This window comes from Poecilia formosa, unplaced genomic scaffold (assembly GCF_000485575.1).
Source record: "Poecilia formosa unplaced genomic scaffold, Poecilia_formosa-5.1.2 Scaffold38, whole genome shotgun sequence".
NCBI lineage: Eukaryota > Metazoa > Chordata > Actinopteri > Cyprinodontiformes > Poeciliidae > Poecilia > Poecilia formosa.
The window spans coordinates 3,109,307-3,129,066 of record NW_006799977.1 but is presented as its reverse complement, the minus strand read 5'-3'; the positions used below and the strand labels follow the sequence as shown (position 1 = coordinate 3,129,066).

Genomic DNA, 19,760 nt, shown 5'->3' with positions numbered 1-19,760 from the left:
AATAAATCTAAAACTATCAACAAAAAAATCAACTTTTTAAATTCAAAACCCCTTTTTCTTTCTCAATTATTGAATAATGAGCTCAACAAATGTAGTTTATTCCCATCCAGCCTTCAATTGTTTAAGGAGTTATTCATATATCTAATTTGAAAAATACTTCTTCAGAAATGTGGACACTGACATTGGGGACGTCTGCGTTAGCTGCTACGTGTTTAGCATGGAGATGCTACTTTCGGCTCTCATAGCTTCAAATTAGGCTAACTCCTTTTAGCACAATTTGAAAACAGCAATAATCTTTTCCACTCTATTGTCCTATCAGATCGTGTATCGAAGCAAAAATTAACTCGAAAGTGGGCCAAGAAATGCGGCTTTGTCGTCTGTTGCTGTTTGCAGATTTTGCTTGTGCGTCAGATTTACGTGCGTACCGGAAGCACAACACAAAGGTTCCGGTTCGGGACTTTTGCTTGTAAAAGTCCGGTTCGGGACTTTTGCTTGTAAATAAATGCAATTTGCTTGTAAATAAATGCAATTAAATTTTTAACACGTTAAAATCAATGTAATTAACTAATCGAAATGAATTAATTCTCAACCCTATTATGTATAATGAATCAAATGAAAATATGATCAAATTAATGAATAAATGAGACTCAATGTAGCTTTTTGAGGCAAATTCTAAAATATTCAGACACTATTTTACAGATATGTTTTTAATATTTCTGGGTGGCCCAGTTAGTTGCACCATTGCCTTGTATCAAGAAGGTCCTGGGTTTGAATCTTTGCATGTTCTCCTTGTACTCCAACTCCCTACCACAGTTCAAAAGCATGACTGTTAGACTACTTACTCTCTCTAAATTAGATATGACTCAGTACCCTGTATACTAAAATATTTTTGAGACAAATGTGAGGCCAAATTGGGTCACCATTGAGACACTGATCCCAAGCACAGCAGAAAATCAACAACAAAACCGCTGAAAAAGACTCATTGTAGTGGCAAGTTAAGACACCAACCTGATTGACACCTGTGGAGAAACATATTTTCACAAATTCCAATAAACTGGAGTAATTTTGTAAAAAGAGTGAGCAAAACTTTGTTCACAGCAATATGAGAGATTGATAAAGACATAAAGACAATAGCTCCTTCTAGTTGTTACTGCTGATGTTGGCTTTAAAATCTACTCAGTCTTGACTAATGTTTGTTTTTATTTTACTGTGAACCACTCATGGAAAGAGGATTTTTCCCATGAAGGTAGAAATCAGAGTAAAGTACAGTACTCATTGTTTGAGGCGTGAATAAGCTCCATATAGGCACACATACCATCAGCTCCTGACATGCTGTCCAATTAGGAGTTTCAGGCCGGCTGCCAGCAAGTCACTCAGCCATACAACCAAACATCGGAGGCCGCCAGCCTGGCGGTGATGGCATCCTGCTGCTTCTCTCAAATTAGCTAATTTTACCCCAGAAGCTTCACCATAATACCCACTTCAAACTCTGTTTATGGATTCAGAGTTTGCCTTCTTTTGTAATCACTCTTTCCGGTGCATGTGTCTGGACAGAGCTGTTTGTTCTTTTCTTTTTCTTTTTTTGTGTGAAACTATAAAGTGTTAAAGCTAAAACTGTATGTGTATAAACTTGAAAGGCTTGTGTTCTTTGGATGGGTCAGAAGTAGAGCTAGACAGCAAATCTAGCTCTACTATATATATACTGCTCAAAAAAATAAAGGGAACATTTCACTTTAATTTTGTGTGTGGCTCCAAATCCAGGCCTCCATTGGTTAATAAATTTGATTTCCATTGATGATTTTTGTGTGATTTTGTTATCAGCACATTCAACTTTGTACAGAACAAAGTATTCAATGAGAATATTTCATTCATTCAGATCTAGGATGTGTTATTTGAGTGTTCCCTTTATTTTTTTGAGCAGTATATATATATCTCGATAGGCACACAATCAGTATCAATAGATAATACGTCTGATAGAATATTCAATAATTTCACTGAACCGCACAGCATTCTGGGGGATGTAGACAGGGAAAAGGCTTTGGCCCACTGGTGTACAAACTTTTTGCTCATTTAAATGACTGAGCACAACATTCATTAAGTCAAAAAAGCAAACAATGCTCACTGTGATTTTTTTTTTGTTTTGATTTACCTGCTAAACAATAATTTTTTTTTGTATTAAATCTGTATATCATTAAACCTAAAAAGGGCTTCAGACTGTTGCCTTATTAAAAGAAAAACAGACAATTTGTAAATGTTTTGGATCTTCAATTGTTTTCTGTTTTGTTGGCCAAATTTGTTCTCACTCTAGTTGTGGTCAGAGGCCGAACAAAATCATTTCAAGGGCCAAAAATGGCCCCCGGGCCACACTTTGGACACCCCTGCTTTGGCCACTCAACCTCTGTCATAGCTAGCCAAAGCAAGGTTGGTGGAATCAACTAACTCATTCTATGGTTACCTAGCAACTCACTCATTCTATGGTTACCTAGCAACAACCTGCTGAAAAACTAGTGCAGCAACAGTTTAAGGTTTCTACACTGTGCCTCATAACTGCTTTAAAAACAAAGAAACACATGGAGTGGAGGGAAAACTATGATTAAACAGGAAAGGTCACACCACCAGTTTGGTAATATTTCAGGTATTTAAAACAAAAAACTAATCAATAATTACTGGTATTGGCTGATATAAAATGCTTATATCCTCCTGACTACCAGGAAAAAAAATATTGTCCAAGGTAATAAAAGGTTTTATGCACTTACTTTGTCTGTTCCCATAAAATTTGTTATTACTGATGAATGCCATTTTTATGAATTAGAAAAAGGTACGTACAAAAGTCCCACCCCTTCACATGTGGTATCATTGAAAAGCCCTAAATGTCCTCTCTAAATACCAAAAGGAATTAATTCAGTAGAATGCAGGGGGTGGGAGATATTCAAGTTTAGAAATGTCCTCTACAGAGGACAAAAATGAACTACTGGTAGCCAGGAGGATATCGTGATACGTTTGTCAGCTGCATCGTCCAGCCCTGTGTCAGACGGATCTCATGCTCTCTGTGTCTGTGGATATGTTTAGTTTTCTCTACTCCTTCCTCCTCTTTCAGTCTAAATTCGTCCCACCGCTCGCTGTCATTCACTTTACCGGCTTTCCTCCTAAACCGTTCCTCTTCCACAGGGCAGCGGAGAGAGGCCGAAAAGCTGCCAGCGCTGCTGCTTCACCCCCATTGCAGAAGTCAAGTCTGGTGTTTTCTCTGTCTATGAGGAGCTTCGCCATCGCTCAGTGACAGACAGACACGCTGTAGGTGCAGAGAGTCTCTGATCATCCTGCAGCCATGGCCCAACCGAGCGCTGAGCTGTCCCTCTGCTAGGCGACGGGGCATCCGACAGGGCAGGAGACATGTTGGGACAGAGGACCGAGGACCACCGCACTGAAGTCTGTTACTATAGCAAATACTGTAGTAACCATGGAAAAGCTATGGAGGACTGCTCTGGTCTGCACTGTCGTCATCCTGGTTGCCACCAAGTTCACAGGAGGTCACAAAGATGAGTTTTCTAAATCACAAGGTAAGATAAAGAAAAATAAAACGTACACTGGTTGAACTTTTTTTCATATTTTGTCACGTTACAACAGGGCTTAGCAACCTGCCATAGAATAAAACTTGCCTAGAGCCATAAAACGATTTTCTAACTTTATTTTACTATGAAAGTTAACAAAATTAAACAATGGTTTTTGCTACTTTCAGATTTAGAACAAAATGAATGAATGAAAAGAATATAATATTGTAGAATGAGGTGAGACTTTTCTAAAAATATTTATAGAATATTTACCATATAATTATAATAACTAGCTTAAACGCTATTTACTTTTAACTGGTTTAAAAGCTATTTACTTTAGCTTTTAACTAGCTTTTGAGCTAGTTAAAAGTAACTAGTTAACAGCTAGCTAAAAGTAACTATCTTTTAAAGAACTAATTACTTTAAAAGATTTAAGCTTTAAAAGCTTTTAACTAGCTTATAAGCTAAAAGTAACTGTTGATTGGACACATTGTCAACAATATCTGATCTAGAATTTTTTAAAATACTGGTTCCAATACTGATATTAATATCGGATTGGTGCATCTCTAGTAGATATTAAAAGCAGATTTTGCAAAATAAGTTACAGAAAAAACTTCTTAAAGACCATTTCTTGTATAATCAAAAACATTTCCTTTTTGGTTTTGCAAGAACCAAAGAGCCACAGGTTGAAATACCTGTGAAATAAATTTCAAGATTTTATTGGGAGTTTGTATGATAAAACAGCAGAAAGCTTCACATTATTTCTTTCATTCATGTTCTGTATGTGACATACATCCACTTCATTTTAACTAGTCCTTAAACCAGAAGCTTCGAAAATGTATGTAAGCAACTGAAATTGGATTTGAAATAAAACCATAAAAAAAGAAAGTTAATAATCATAATTTTATTATTTAAATAAAATAACTCTGAGTTTGACTGATAGTAGTCTAGAGATAAAGACCATTTTAATGTATTTTAAGGCTGAAGAGCCCAGACTGTTTGCTGTCATTCCAGTAAAAGAAAACAAATTTTCATGCTGTGAATTAAATTAATATAATTAAACATAAGTTGCATAAAATAGACATAAGAAAAGATGTTAGGTCTGCCTTATAGCTAGGCTTTTTGGCACCTTTTAATTAGTTTTTGCAACTGAAGCTTAAAGACATAAACACCTTTAAAGACGTAAATCCACCCAGGGTCCATTCATCATTATAAGGACAAGACAGCCTCTGTGCATTTCCTAAGTTTGCCCTCTGACCTCTAAAAGGCATCTGGCTGTAATAGCTGGTAATGCTTCCTCCTTTAAAGAAACCTCCCCTCAGACTCTGATTTGGGTTTTTAACCTCAAAGTTGCATTCAGAACCGCCCAATGAATCAGTGTTAGACCTTTAGTTAATGGACTTTTCCTGCAGAAATAAACCCACATGTTAAACCTTCAATCTGTGCTGCTTCTTTAGGCTTTTTAAGGTCATTGTTTGCATGTTCCTGGCTGCTACTTTCTTTGGTTTCATGCATACTTCCAAAAACTAACAACTAGCCCACAAGTTTCTGCAGCAGAAACCAACTTGGAGGGAAACATATTGGTTGTCAGTAAGCTACTGGAGAGTAAGCTACTTGGTTTTCAATGCGAAAACCAAGACGTCCTGTAATTTCTAGGGTCTTATATTGTTTAGTATGTGCATGTGTGTGTTTCCTGTTGTGGCAACTTAGGTAAGTAACATGATGGGTCTGATTGCTGTGCAGAATCAGGTCAAATATATAAAAAAAGGTGAAAAAATTAGATTTTATACCAGTTTTTTCATTGAGAGTCTTGCTCTATAGTAAGGGGTGTCCAAAGTTTTTTCAAAGGGACAAAACTGACATGTCAAAAGAACCTAAGGGGCAAAAAAGTCAGAAATTAAGACACCAGTTTTGGTGGTGTTTTTTGTAGAAAAGGGATTTTGCACTTAAAAATGGATTTGCACATTTTTGTATTAAAAGAAAGTTAATCTTGATTGAACAAATTGTTGGTAACTTTCTTTTCAAAACACATGCTATATTTAGCTCAGTTTAATAAGTTAAATAAAAGTTGATTTAAGTGCATCAAAATTTGATTTCCAGTAAAAATGTATGGACCAACGTGGTTCTGCTTATTATTAAAGCTTGGTTATAAAAAGACATCAACATGTTCCATTGCAATACAACTATACTCTGTACTCTTATTAAAAATTTAAAAATTGCATCTGCTTCAACCCCCTCTGCTGGACATTTTTTTATTTTTTGCAGGGCCATAAATGGTTCCTGCGCCGCAATTTGGACACCCCTGCTCTAAAGTAACCAGCTTCTGCTTTAGTGTACATATGTAACATTTCCTCTGAGATTTATGTCATAAAGGCTGTGAGTTGTAATGTAATTGGGAAGAAAAAAAAGGAGCAAAACTTTCTTTGATATATGCAACATTGATTTTTAGATGCATTCTTTCACATTTTCCTTGTAAAATAATAAAATTTCAACTAGGAGTGGGTGACATGACTTGAAGTTTATCATTATATTTTGTGGGACTATTGTAATAGTGATAAAAGTGACGATAAGAACTATTAATTACGCTACTTTTGGGTAACTGTACGGCCTTGACTGTGTGTCACTACAGCCTCACAAACAGAGAAACTGGTCTTGAAAAACATTCCCATTTGAAACCAGTCACATAAAGAACTGTGATTTGTGTCACTAGACTGCACACAGTAAATGCGATTTCATCATATTTTGAAGTTTATTGATATTTATTGATTTCTCTGATTGCAAAAACAGTGGAGAAAATAATAAAATGAACGATGAAAATCTGAAGGCCACCAAAGTGAATCCTTTTAATACACTGAAATTGAATTAAAAACAAAGGACACCTTTATCATTTATTAATTATTTTATTAAAAGAGAAATCTAAAATCTTTTACTCCCAACAAACATCAGGTCTCTTGTACGTCCTTTATATCAGAATCCTCACCCATGACCGTCAACCCAAATTTGACATTTTAGCATCCAACAAAATGAAGTTAATTACAGTCTCCATTTCTCTTGGAAGGCAGTGTTCTAGATGTTTTTTAGAGGGATTTAATCTCAAGTCAGCCACAATAACATTAACTGAGTTATGTGCAGATGTTGGAAGATAAGGGCTGGCATGGAGTCGCCATTCCTACTTATTTCAAACCTCGAGCCAACGGCTGCATTTTAATTCATCCGCACTAAATTCTGAAAAATGTCTAGTAAAAACAAAAAAAATTACGTTTTAAATTGTTGAAACGGAAAACTTTGCCTAAAACATCAGACTAGGCCCAGTGAGTGTCTAATGAGGTCAAAGACTCGATAAGCAAGCGTCTTTAAAACTTTATTTTTGATCAAATTTTAGAGTTTTTGCACATGTTCTCTGTAGAGGTCATGAGCCTGATGTCATTCGCTGCATTTTCATTACAAATGTGTGCAAAACTTTGTCGATATCTAATGTCACAAAAACACAATTTTGCAATGGCGGTGTTTCCGTTACAAAAGAAATGCAACTGATCCGACGAAACACCTGGCTCCGCCCTCCATGCAGACGTACAGCAAACCCCGACAAACAGTATAATAATGGCGGTACGCGACATTGCTTGAGTCACATTTGCCTTATCAGCCAACAATGAAGCAAAGACTGCGGGCTAGACAATTCTAAGGAGTCCTGCGTCACGTCTGTAAGGTTATTAGCGGAAACAACGGAGAAAAAATAAATGATCAAGCCCAAGAGGAAAAACGATGTGAACTTGATAGCTGTGTTAGACGCATTTTGCACGTACAAACAGGTGAGTAATGACTAAAAAATAATACGGGCTTGTGAAAATCTGCCTTCAGGAAAATGCTTAAAAATAAACAGGAGCATAAAAAGGTGCTTAAATGTAGATACCGCAGTTAGTGCAGCTTATGTTTTCATGCTGCCATAGAGCTACCATTAGAATTTGCACATACAATCAAGGATAACTTCCTTATTGATCTGGAAATGATTATGTTTTTATTATAACATTTTTATTTTAATCAGACAGAGTTGTGTTTATTTGCTTAGCAGTTAGCCTTGAGCCGTTAGGCTTGAACTGTTAGCGTCGAGCCATTAGCATTCAGCAGTTAGCCTTGAACCGTTAGCATTGAGCTGTTAGCCAGATTACAACAGTGTTTAGGATAAAATAACATTTATAACAAATGGAATACCTAAGTAGTTTTCTTTATTCACTTGTGAAATGAAATGAAATGAAATGAAATTTTTTATTCGAACATGATACAAATATAAAATAAAATAGTGCACAGTAACAAGAAGTGCATAAGAAAGAAGAGAAAATACAGATTTTTTTGTTTCAGTTAACATATCATGCTCAAAATGGGGTAGGAATGTGTTTATTTATTTTCATAATTGCTGTACGTCCGCATGTGGGGGGAGCCGGCGTCATGTCAATTAAAATCGCACTTAAATAAGTCATTAAGAAACATGCAACGTCATTATTCAACTACTTCCTCTCGATTTCTTCTTCGTGGTTTGTCTACGATAGCGTCATGTTGATCATGTGACTTGTGTGACGCGAAAAAAGTTTCATTTGCAGTCTTGCGAAATAAACCTATTTCTATACAGCCAAAAAATCAGCGGCAAAACTTTTTTATCGAAAAACTAGTTGGTTTTTTTCCCCGAAATTGGTAAAAATCGGTACATTAAGCGAATTTATTGTGCAATTATATGGTGAAAGAAAACACAGCTGGTGATTGTAGGCTTCATGAGTGGCGTAAAAAAGGATTTCCATCCAGAGTTGGATTTGCTTGTGTGCCTCAGATTATTCTGGTCAAACATCTAATTTGTTACTCTCTCTACTGGAAACATAGAATTAGACGAAAATATCATTTATTGTCCCACACTATGGAAATTCAGGTGTAATAGTGGTTCACAAAAAGTAAAAAACATAAGAATTGAAATTATGTACTCTGATGTAGTACAACTGCATTTTATTACTTTAAAAGAAGTAAATAATGTGCATATGTATTAAACATTAAAAATACATTAACTGTTTTGCATCTGTGCAATGCAGAAAACAGATATGTAACAAGAGCAGAAATGTTATTTAAAAATAAACCAAACAGTGCAAATGATTGTTGAAATGTCAGCTGTGTTTAAACACATTGATTTTATTGCGAGCTGTAATGGTTATAGAGTTTAACAGCTTTTAAGCACGTAATTAAATTGATTAGTATTGAGGTTTTAGACTCTGTAGACCAGGAAGGAATTATATTATTCATAAAGATGAAGCTCTTCTTTATCTAAAAATTATTATATTAAACAACAAAAACATAAACGGATAATTTCTGGTCCTCAGAGATGATACGAATCAACTGTATTTTCTTTTCTTTTATAAAACTTGGTGCAAAAGAGACCGATCAGCGCTCTGGCCTGGAGGGAGTTGCTCTTTTCCACCCAGAGTACTTCCTTCCACTATTTTCATTTAGCAGTAACAGATCCAGGGGCGTGTTTTTTATCAGCACACTAACTTCTGTATGTGAGCCCATTAGTTTGGGTGTTTTCTCCTGTTAAAATCAGCAGCCATGTTTCCACTTCTTCTTGTTTCCATTGATGCTTCATTTCAGTTTCTCAGTAGATTCATGTTTCCTTCTTGTGTTTTATGGGTTTTCTTTTGAACGGCTAAGTTATAAGCAGAGTCAGGTAGTAACTACTTACATTTACTCAGTTACATCTACGTTTTTTGGGGAAAAAAGTACTTTTATTAGTATTTTTTTAACCCTGTACTCTTTACTTTTACTTGAGTAATTTTACTATGAAGTGTCGCTACTTTCATTTGAGTAAATGGATGCCCTTTTGGAACAAACTATGGAGAAAATAGTCAAAAATAAAATTTCCGATAATTTTGTTTTAACATTATTAATGGATATTTATCAGGGTAACAATAAATCAAAATTCTTTTTATGATGAGAATTTTTTTATGATAAACGATATGATAAATACCCACGCCATGTTGAGATTTAGATTATTGAGTAGAAATAACTTGATTATAGCAAATAAAAGTCATTTCTTCTTACAGATGTTTTGGAATTTAATAAAAAACTAGAGTTGTTAAGTTTATTAACAAAACAGGAGTGCATTTTGTTAAATTAACTTAGACTAGATTGATTGTTTGACTTTTTCAAATTAAAATGACAAAAAAATTCTAAGTACCTTGTTTTATCTAAGTAAATGTCACTCAAATTTTTATTAGTGTAGATAAATGTTAGGCTACATTCAGAGAGATCAAAACTTATTGACATTTTATCAGAAAAGTTACATTCAGATGCTTTTTTCTTCTAAAAACATGTTTGCGTTCTTGTACATCTTTTTTGACTCAGAAGCAACAAACTATCTAAGTAGTTCTTGCAGCTATCCCGTTAAAGTCTCCAGTAAAGTTTGTTGTGATCTTGTAACGTTTCAATGTGTCCCGTTAAACAGTCTGTTTAAAACGTCTAAATCAAGTTATTAAAGTGATATACAGTAGGTGTTGGTGGTCTGGACAGACTGTGTGTGAGCCAGAGGAAGTTGATGGGAAACCCTGTGGAGGAAAAGCCTGCAGCAGCTGTTAAAAAAAACACTCCACTGGTGTTTTATTGATACAGTAGACTAATTTGTGTTGGTGGTCTTTGTTATTCTGTGTGAGGTCTCAGTAATTTGCATTTCTTTTACGTGTTATTATAACGGAGCCCTTGTTGTTTTCTCTGCAGGAGTTTTTCCTGTGCTTCAGAGATGATGCTGTTGCCGCCTTGTTGTGGTTTGTGACAGCTCTGAGTTTCAGGATTACAGCTCCAACGTTTGTGGCCTTTATGTTGTTCAGTGGGATTTTTAAGTGCAAACTACACTTACACTTTCTTACTTTGTTTTACTTTCCTCATATATATTTATTTATTTTCTTTCCTACTTACTGTTATCTATTTTATTACTTTTACTTTCTTTATTATTTGTACTTATGTACTTTTGCTTATTTATATACAGTTCTGGATGGATGTATGGATGTATATACAGCTCTGGAAAAAACTAAGAGCCCACTGAACCCCATTAAAAACCCCCGGGTTTTTCCACCAAATGTTGATTTCTGAACTCTTCCTGAGTTAAAATATTAGTATTGTTGTTTGGAAATTAATACTAACTTGGTTTTCTGCATTATTTGAGGTATGAAAGCACTGCATCTTTTTTTGTTCTTTTGACCATTTCTCATTTTCTGCAAATAAATACTACATTTTTCCTTGTAATTTCAGGGACATGTCATCAGAACAAAAAGAACAATGTTCATTTTACTCAAATGTATATCTATAAAAAGGAAAATCAGAGAAACTTATCATTTTAAGGGGTGTCTTAATGTTTTCCAGAGCTCTTTATATTCCTCACTTTCTCTTTTGTTGTTCTTGTTTACTTTTATATTTGCACACTTTCACTCACATTAAGTTGCTTTCTTTCTTTTTTGATCTTATTTCTTATTGACGTTCTTTCTAACTTTTACTTTCACTCACTTTTACTTACATTTTTATGTATTTTTGCTTTTCTTTATTATTGTTCCTTCTGTACCTTTCCATTCCTATTTTACCTACTTTAAAAAAAAATTCCTTATTTGTACTTACTCTACTTAATTTGTTTTAAACCATTTTCATACTTACTTTCTTTTGTCTTTATCTCTTCACTTTTACATTTAGTTATTTTCTTACCTACTTAGTTTTACTTTATATATTGGTTCTACTTACTCACGTTTGCTTTCTTGCATACATTCCTCCTCACTTCTTTTTGCTTACTTTCCTACTTAATTTGACTAACTTTTCCTTTTCTTATCATTTCTTATTTCGTTTCTTTTTCTTATTCTGCTTTTTTTCCTCTTCTTCTTTCTTTTTTTTTTTTTCTATCTTTCCTTTACTCTTGCTTCCTTACTTTGACTTTCTCCTCTACTTTTATTTAGTTTTCCTTCTTCCAGCTTTCCTAAATTGAAATAAATTACAAGAAAGATAAAAAAATAATCAGAAGCAGACAAGAGACGCATGATAAGAGGAGCTGCAGAGATACGCAGCTCAGGTAGGAGAATATGTTGAGAAACCTAGCTTTAGTTGTGCAAATTTGGCCACCATAGAAAACTAGGGATGAACACATTAATTAGAGGAAACCATGCTAGAATGGTCCAGTCAAAGTCCAGATTTAAAACCAACTCAGAACTTGTGGAAAGACTTTTTCTCTATCTAGTCTGTCTGAGTTCATCCTGTTTTACAAGAATATTGGGAGAAATTTGAGTCTTTAAATATGAATGCCCGTGGCGACATAAATAAATATAAGAGATGAAACGAGTTGCAACTTTAATTGCACTTCCTCTATACAATTATGTGTTAATTCATGTCGGTTTGTCACAAACTCCAGTGAAACAAACTGAGGATTTTCATTCTAATGTAACAACATGAGGAAGTTAAAACACCGTGAATACTTTTGTAAGGTGCTGTACTGCTGGAAAACACAGGTCACCTTTTCATTCTGTGTGCTTTACATTAAATCTCCAACAGGCCCCAGACAGACAGGAAGTATACAATTTCAAGGTAGCCATGGCAACCCCCATTTGGCCTCATGAATGGAGAGTGGTTGTCGCAAGTTGGGGCTTTTCAGTGGAGAACCAGAAGCTCTGATTCTCTTTTCCAGCTTGTTGCAAATATAGAATCACTCGCTGATTAAACTGAATTTTGATGGATATTCTGTTTAACTTTGATTTTTATCCCTTCTTTGTTTTCCACGTCCACAGCTGCTTTCCTGTCCAGCCTAGGCCAGTATGAGATCGCCATCCCAGTACGTGTAGGACCAAATGGCGAGATGCTGGACACAGACAGGACAAAATACCACCAAAGAAGAAGACGAAGCTCTGAAGACAGGCTGCCTGACTCTGTATTATGCTTTTTCAGACTCCGCATTGGATCATTTTCAGAACGATCCAGGCGTTTTACAGCTCTCACGTCTCCTCTTCCTTCATCTCTTAGCTCTTCTACCAGCTGTCTACGTCGCAGAACAACTTCCTGCTGAACCTGACGCTGCAGGGAGGCCTGCTGTCCCGCCAGTTTAGGGTGGAGTACTGGAAGAGGGGCCAGCTAGCCTGGAGCCACCCGTACTCTCCCCATTGTCATTACACGGGTCACCTCCAGGACCAGCCGCACTCTAGCAAAGTGGCCCTGAGCAACTGCAACGGCCTGGTAAGACCCACACCCTACTGCTGTTGCTGCGCTATGAGAAACTCTTGATTCCTACCTCAAAACAGGACATTTGAACACACCTCAATCCTCTTACAAGCTTAATGCTGCTTTGTTGAACAGGTTAGGATTGGTCTATGACCTATAGAGAACATGTTTATTATATTCTTTGCACAAAATCACTCAAATTATGAAATTTTAGTTTGGTCATTCCTGTCTATTTCCATCCCCTTTCAGAATGAGATCTTTTAGGACTTATTTTAAATCCAAATAAGCTCCATAGCTCCACGTTTAGGCTTGCACATGAAAATGGCTGAAAACAGATGCGTAATTATATAACTGCACATCTTTGAAAAGCATTAGTGCAGCCTCCTGCACAACTAACATGAATTCAGCAAGTTGTTTTTGAATGGTAAGTGAACAACAAAAAACTTGTCTTTTCTAGCAGTGGTAAAACCAGCTGAACAAATGTTCTGGAACTCCGCTTGGGTTGCTAGGTGACGGATTGTGCTTCACTGGGGTTGCTAGGTAACGATGCAGTCCCTCCTTCATTAGGTTTTTAAAACATTAACTTATTGTCAAAAACGCTTGTTTGGGTTTTTTAAGCACTTGGGCAGTTGAGGCCCAAATAAATAAAAATGTGCAAAATGTGAACTTTGCATATTAGGTACTGTTTAAATCCCAAACCACTCTACTATGGCATCTTATGTGCAGTTCTGTTAAATCTTATCTCAAGATAAGTATCTTAAAGGAGGCATTTCTCTAATCTCTGGGTTTTACTCCCACAGAAAAATGACCAAATATAGAGAAGAATGTGGTTGCTGCTGTTGTAGATTTACAAGTTGGCAAGAAAATGTAGTAAAACATCCAAATTCATTTTCTGTTTTCCTTTGCTTTGTCAACTTCAAACACTTTTTTTGTATTAAATACAATAAAAATCAAATTTTCTTTCCTTCTCACAATGTTTATAAGATCTTAAATGTCTTTATTTTCCCAGTTATATATAAATATATCCAAACAGTTCTGTTACAGATGCTACGTCATCATCCATACTTGATGGCGTCTTCCTGTTACAGTTTGCGTGATTCCAAAGACTCTTCTTGTTTCATATTTTTAAATGATTTATTTCCTTTGAAAAACAATGAAAAGTAAATAGTAAGTAAGGTTTTTGACTTTACCTAAAATTTCTGGTCATCTTTTCAGACATTTTAAGGTTTAAACTCTCCTAAACTCGCTGAAAAAAAGAGAGCCTGTCATTGAATTTAATACATTTAATTAATCGGTAATCAAATCAAGTTTAGTTAATTAAGTAAATAAGTTGTCGGGTTAAACAAATGTGAATAAAGTAAGTTTGACCAACTTCATTCAGTTACTTTTTGTTTTTTTAAGTTGGAGCTTTCTTCTTTTTTCAGTGTAGTTTTGGTAGTTTTCTGCATTACAAAATTTTTTTGACTCTTAATTTTAAAGAGCTCTTTGAAAAATCTTGCTACATTTTTTTTACCTCCTATAGAGATTATTCTGTGAATAATGCATTACTTGGAACCAAATCACAGTCAGAATAAACATGTTTTTAGTAACGTGCCACTTAAAAAATCCTGAAGTAAAAGTTGAACTAATCTAAAATCTTGTTGCATTTTGCTTTTTTTGTTTCTCTAGAAGCGTTTTTCTGTTGAGGGATGTTTTGGTTTTGATTTAACATCGGATTCAGTGATGTTAAATCTACCTCACCACAGAGTAATTTTTTGTCAGTGTAGAAAACATGAGATGATGAGTTGTTTAGACTTGTTTAGCGCTTACTGTATCGAAGCACAGATTCCCTTTCATTCAGAGTTTTCTCATGAGGTCATCTCTTCGAATCACAACAGATCGCCGCCATCTGTTTGATGATGCTTCCAAGTTTCTGCTCATCCAAACCCTTTGACCGGCGATTCTCAATCGTGATGCATCAACGCACTTTGCTTTTCCCGCCGCGTATCCTCTCACTACAAAACAGCAGGACCCACAATAGTGTTTCGGACGTGCTCAGAAAGCGTTAAAAAGCCTCACACGTAATTAGTGTTGGTCGGACCAGCATGAGGGCATTCACCAGTGAGCACGCTGTGTGTCCGAGGGAGCGTCACTAACCTCATTATGGGATTTAAAAGGCGCTTTGAACGTCGCCGCGGCGAGTCGATGGGGAGACACTCGCTCTGAGCGGGGCCGACACATCTGAGCAGAATCAAAGGAAGTGTTAGTGTATCGCTCTCTGTCTCACTCACTCATTTTTCTCGCTCTCATTCACCCTTTCATGCTCTCTTGTGTGTTCCTGATCCTTTGCTCAAACAAGTCCAGCGTTTCTCCGTGGGAGGGGAAGGGACATCGTGCATGACTCTCAAAATATGGACCACTCTAAATATGAAACATGTGTTATGATTAGTTATGTAGCCCTTTTCAGACCGTGGTAGCAAAAAATTACTACCCATTCGCAGATAATTATCCTCTATTTTTCATTCATTATAACTTTTGTTTAATCAGGAAAGCGATTAAAGCTGCAGTATGTAACTTTTATGAAAAATAATGTTTCACATATTTGCTGAAACTCTCATTATGTTGTGACAGTTTGCTATCTAGAAACAACCAATTGGAGCCAGGAGGCGGGTCTTAGCGCTGTCAATTACCCTTCCATGCGGGGTTGTTCGGGCTTTTGTTTTTTGTTTTCTTGCGGTTCGGCTTGGCTTTTCTTGACTGTTCGGGTTGTTTGTTTGGCCCTTGTTGTTGTTGGTTAATTGTTGGTTGAAAACCATTTTAGGGTTTTCTTTTAGTTCATTTTTTTTATTTTTTGTTTGTTTTTTTTTTTTAATTTTTTGAATTGCGGCCAACTTGTTGGGTTATTTTTTGTTTTTTTTTCCCCGTTTTTCCTTCCCGGGGTTTTTTTTTCATATTTAAGCAGTTGTGAGGTGCAGTGGTGAAACCTTAAACTGCTGCTGCGCCAGTTACTCAGCAGGTTGTTGCTAGGTAACCACAGAATGAATGAGTTGCTAGGTAACCAAAGAGAGAGAGAGATAGTTGGTTGTTTCCACCATCTTTTCTTAGCTAGCTGTGGCTAAAGTCTCTCCTCTCCCTACATCACCCAGAATGCTGTGCTGTTCTGGATTGGAGTTAATTGAAATTATTGAATATTGTGTCAGGTGTATTATGGATCGATATTGATAACGTGTCTATGACCATATATATTGTTGATTATCTATTGTTCAGCTCTATTTAGCAGTAAACGTTTCAGGTTTTTATTGCAGGCTTCCATGTTATCCTGCTTTGTTTTACCTCTTTGCTCTCCTTATCTGTGTCTCACAGCAGGGGGTGATTGTTGCAGGGGGAGAGGAGTACCTCATTGAACCGCTTGTCTCACCAGATAACCAAACCCGGACAGAGAGGGGGGAGAGGACAGAAGGGCGCCCCCATGTGGTTTACAAACGCTCATCTCTGCGCTATCAGTACAAGGGCCGCTCCTGCGGGGTCATTGGTGAGAAAATTTGCATTCTGGTGTCGATTAGCAAACAAGGCCTTGCTGAAAAAATGTTTTTCTTATTCTTATTAAGTACCTGGGTGGAGAACTTTCTACTCTTCTGCCTTTTTTGGGTTTATTTCCACAATATACTCTAGAAATCATGAATGTGTGTGGTTTACCTCAGACGAGAAGCCAATGAAAGGCGCGTCGTGGTGGCAGCGGACCCTGAAGACGCCGCCTCACCATGTCGGCCGCGGCCAGCTGCCCCTGAAGCGCTCGGTCAGTCAGGAGCGCTACGTGGAGACGCTGGTGGTGGCCGACAAGATGATGGTGGGATACCACGGCCGCAGGGACATCGAGCAGTACATCCTGGCCGTCATGAATATTGTAAGTGTCACAACACAAAAGATTCACAGACATGCAACCTAATTAAATGAGCTATTTACTGCTTACATCATATGAACTCTATCTGGTGTAAGTAGTAAATATTACTATACAGTTCTATAACATAGAGGGATTATCAGTCGACGTTACGTTGCATCAGCAGCCACTCCACTGAGCATGTCGCTTTCAGAACGCAGGCAAGAATACATTATTATAACTAAACTATTTACAATAAGGCTAATGAAATCATTTACAACTTACAGCCAGTGCAGCTCACCTCTCTGCACCCAGTTCAACTCTCGTACGCAGCTTTGCGGCGTCTGCAGTTTCAGAGGTTTTATTTTTGGCAGAGCATCTCTGTACCTTGCACTGCCTTGCATTTGTTATTTCTGAAGGCTTAGTTTATCACCTGCCTCAATGGATTCATCTACATCTTCATTTTTCCTCCAAATGAGACCAAAACAGGAAGAAAAGATTGTATTTTATTTGTCCTTTGCACGCTAAATTAGATTTTTTGAAATAAAAAAGTAAAGTTTATAAAAACCCTATTCCGGTGCCCTTATTGCTCACCATGTATGTTCATCTTATTTATAGAGACTCGACCTATCTTAATGAAAGCTGATGAACAAATTTCTTTAATAATTTACTCTCATCGTGTATCGACTCACCTGCATTTAACGCTTATCGGTCCTTAAGACGCGTCTCATTCACTAATGTCAGTTTGGTAGCATAACTTATTTTATCACCCTGAGATAAACGGCCGTAGTACACTGACTGACAACATGCTAGCTAATGTTAAAACGGCAAGATTAACGCAGGTAACCATGGCAACCAGTGAGCGTTTAAAGGCCGCCCGGCTCTTGCTGCTGCAGTCAAGTTGCGCCTGCATCCGCCGTGTTTACAGATAATCCCTTTATATTCAGAGTTGGGTAGTAACTAGTTACATTTACTCAATTAAATTTTCTTGAATAAAGTTTTTAATTGAGTGTCAACAGTGTGATCTTCCCAATAAAATCAGTGGTTATGCCCCATTGTAAGCATGTCGAGCACGGTGTAGGAGGGTGGTGATCTGGGCTGTCATGAAAGCACAGGACCTGCAAATCTCCTTAGAGGGCGATAATTACTTCACAATGATGTGAGCGACTGAGTCATGGAGAAAATGACTTTTAATGCTGATAAGGTTTCTTCTTCAAGCTGCTTTTATTGTAATTTTGTAATTTTTTTTTTGCTTTGGCTCCATACTTTCTCAATAGATAATGACAGTGTGGAAGTTTAGAATCATTTTTATGCACTCCAAATAAAAGAGGATGTACTTCTTTTCCACCATGTTTCTATCAAAAAAATTCATGAACTGAATTAAATTAGCTATAAAACTAATCAGTGTTGTTAAAAATAGCAGGAAAGAGGCAAAGCTAGTATTTAGTGCGTTCTTCCTCCCAGGGGGAAACCAAAGCACGCTTTAGTTTCAAGTCGCCTCCTTTTTGTTTCATTGAGGATCTTCTCGTGCTAAACTCTGAAACCACACACACTCACATGCTCGGAATGTATTTAATGAAAGACTTTTTAAAGAAAAAACGTCCAGACAACATCAAAAAATGGAACTTAATTTAGAAAAAGACTAAACTTAGCCAGACAGAATGGTCCGATTGAGGCTTCGGTGCCACTTATTACTTTAGTTGTAAGCAGAAGAGTCTATTTACGGGAAATGTTTGTTTGGAGGTAGTGTGTGAACTTGTTATTTCCAGATTAAGCCACAAACTTTAATGTATTTTAATGGGAACACAAAGTAGAGGATCAGTGTGAAATGTAATTTAAACACCTGACATTAAAAGTAAATTTAAACACTGGAGAACAAACAGCATCATGAAGAGGAAGGGCCACATTAGACATATTAGGCATGGTAACTCTGGAGGAGTTGCAGAGACCCAAGGCTCAGGTGGGAGAATTTATTGATGCATTGAAATTGTGGGAAGAGCGAAAAGAAGAAAACTTGCATGCAGTTTTGCCAAAAGCTAAATCTTTCCACAGAGAAGCTGTGGAAAGATGGGAAAAAATGACTGAAAGGATTAATCAGATTAATTGTGATGAACCAGTTATTGAAATAATTGTCAATTAGGCCTGTCACAATAATCAGTAAATCAATTAATCGCATAATAAATTAAAACAAACTCACTAATTTTCATTGGCCTGATTTATCGTTTCTCTTTTTCTTTTTCTTTCTTTCTACCAAAAACTGGATGATAAAAGTCTTCAGTTTGGTGCTTTGGTTTCAACTAGCCCATTTTTGAAGGACAATTTTGTTTACAAAGACTTCAAAATTAATTTTGTCATTTTGTTTATTTAATTTAGATATTTAAAATACCTTCCAGTTCCAGCGTTAAATGTTCATTAAAATTTAAAGTTTATGGATCTTGGAGGATGTGTTCGTTATTTTTGTCTTTACATTGCTTAAAAAAGGGTCTCAAAACTACATTTTTGTTTATCGCAATAATTTCTGAAACAATTTCTCGTACAGCAAAATTTGTTATCGTAACAGGCCTATTATCAATAATCATTAACTGGAGTTAAAAAGGCATTTGCTGAAAGTACAACACACTCAGAGTAAATAAACCAAAACTGTACAAAAATATTTTGTAACACCATTTGTTTAACTTCTGTGTTTTGTCTTTGTCATAAATTTATCAATTTTAATGTGTTTTTATTTGTATATTTTATTTTTGTTAATCATTCTCTTGTCTGATTGGTTATTTGTTATTTTGTAGATCTATACCTCTGTTTGTTAGTCTGAAATGTTTGTTTTGCTTGCAGTAATCGGTGAGTAAATTAAAAAGTTAAGTATTTTTTTAGCTGCAGATTCATCCTTTGCTACAACTGAACAAGAGTTCACTAAAGGAATGCTGTATCGGCTTATTTAAAAAAAAAAAATTATTATTTGAATTGAGTGAATCTAAAACTGTTCCACCAGAGGAATTCTGGGTAAGATATTTGTACAGACAAAAGCTGTGTCCGAATTCAGGGTCTGCATCCTTCGAAGGACTGGTCTACGTAGGACGGGTCCTTCGAAGGCCGGGAATAAACTAAGACCGGAAGAAAAATATCTGTGGATTCGGACAGGT

At 36.3% G+C, this 19,760-nt stretch overlaps 1 protein-coding gene and 1 long non-coding RNA gene across 2 annotated transcripts in view; one reads left to right on the top strand and one right to left on the bottom strand.

The window, feature by feature from the left end:
- The window catches only part of adamts10 (ADAM metallopeptidase with thrombospondin type 1 motif, 10), a 61,496-nt gene that overhangs the window by 5,407 nt on the left and 36,329 nt on the right, over positions 1-19,760 (top strand). The window contains exons 2-6 of the mRNA XM_007550935.2: positions 3,169-3,557; positions 12,338-12,477; positions 12,570-12,779; positions 16,107-16,275; positions 16,445-16,647. Of these exons, the coding sequence (XP_007550997.1) occupies positions 3,458-3,557; positions 12,338-12,477; positions 12,570-12,779; positions 16,107-16,275; positions 16,445-16,647 (822 nt within the window). The 5' untranslated portion in view covers positions 3,169-3,457. The remainder of the gene's footprint in view (positions 1-3,168; positions 3,558-12,337; positions 12,478-12,569; positions 12,780-16,106; positions 16,276-16,444; positions 16,648-19,760) is intronic.
- LOC107836074 (uncharacterized) lies at positions 1,982-19,754 on the bottom strand. Its single transcript, XR_001661919.1, has 3 exons — positions 19,636-19,754; positions 12,603-12,605; positions 1,982-1,994 (listed from the first exon to the last, which is right to left on the bottom strand). It is a non-coding gene; the product is annotated as an uncharacterized LOC107836074 (long non-coding RNA).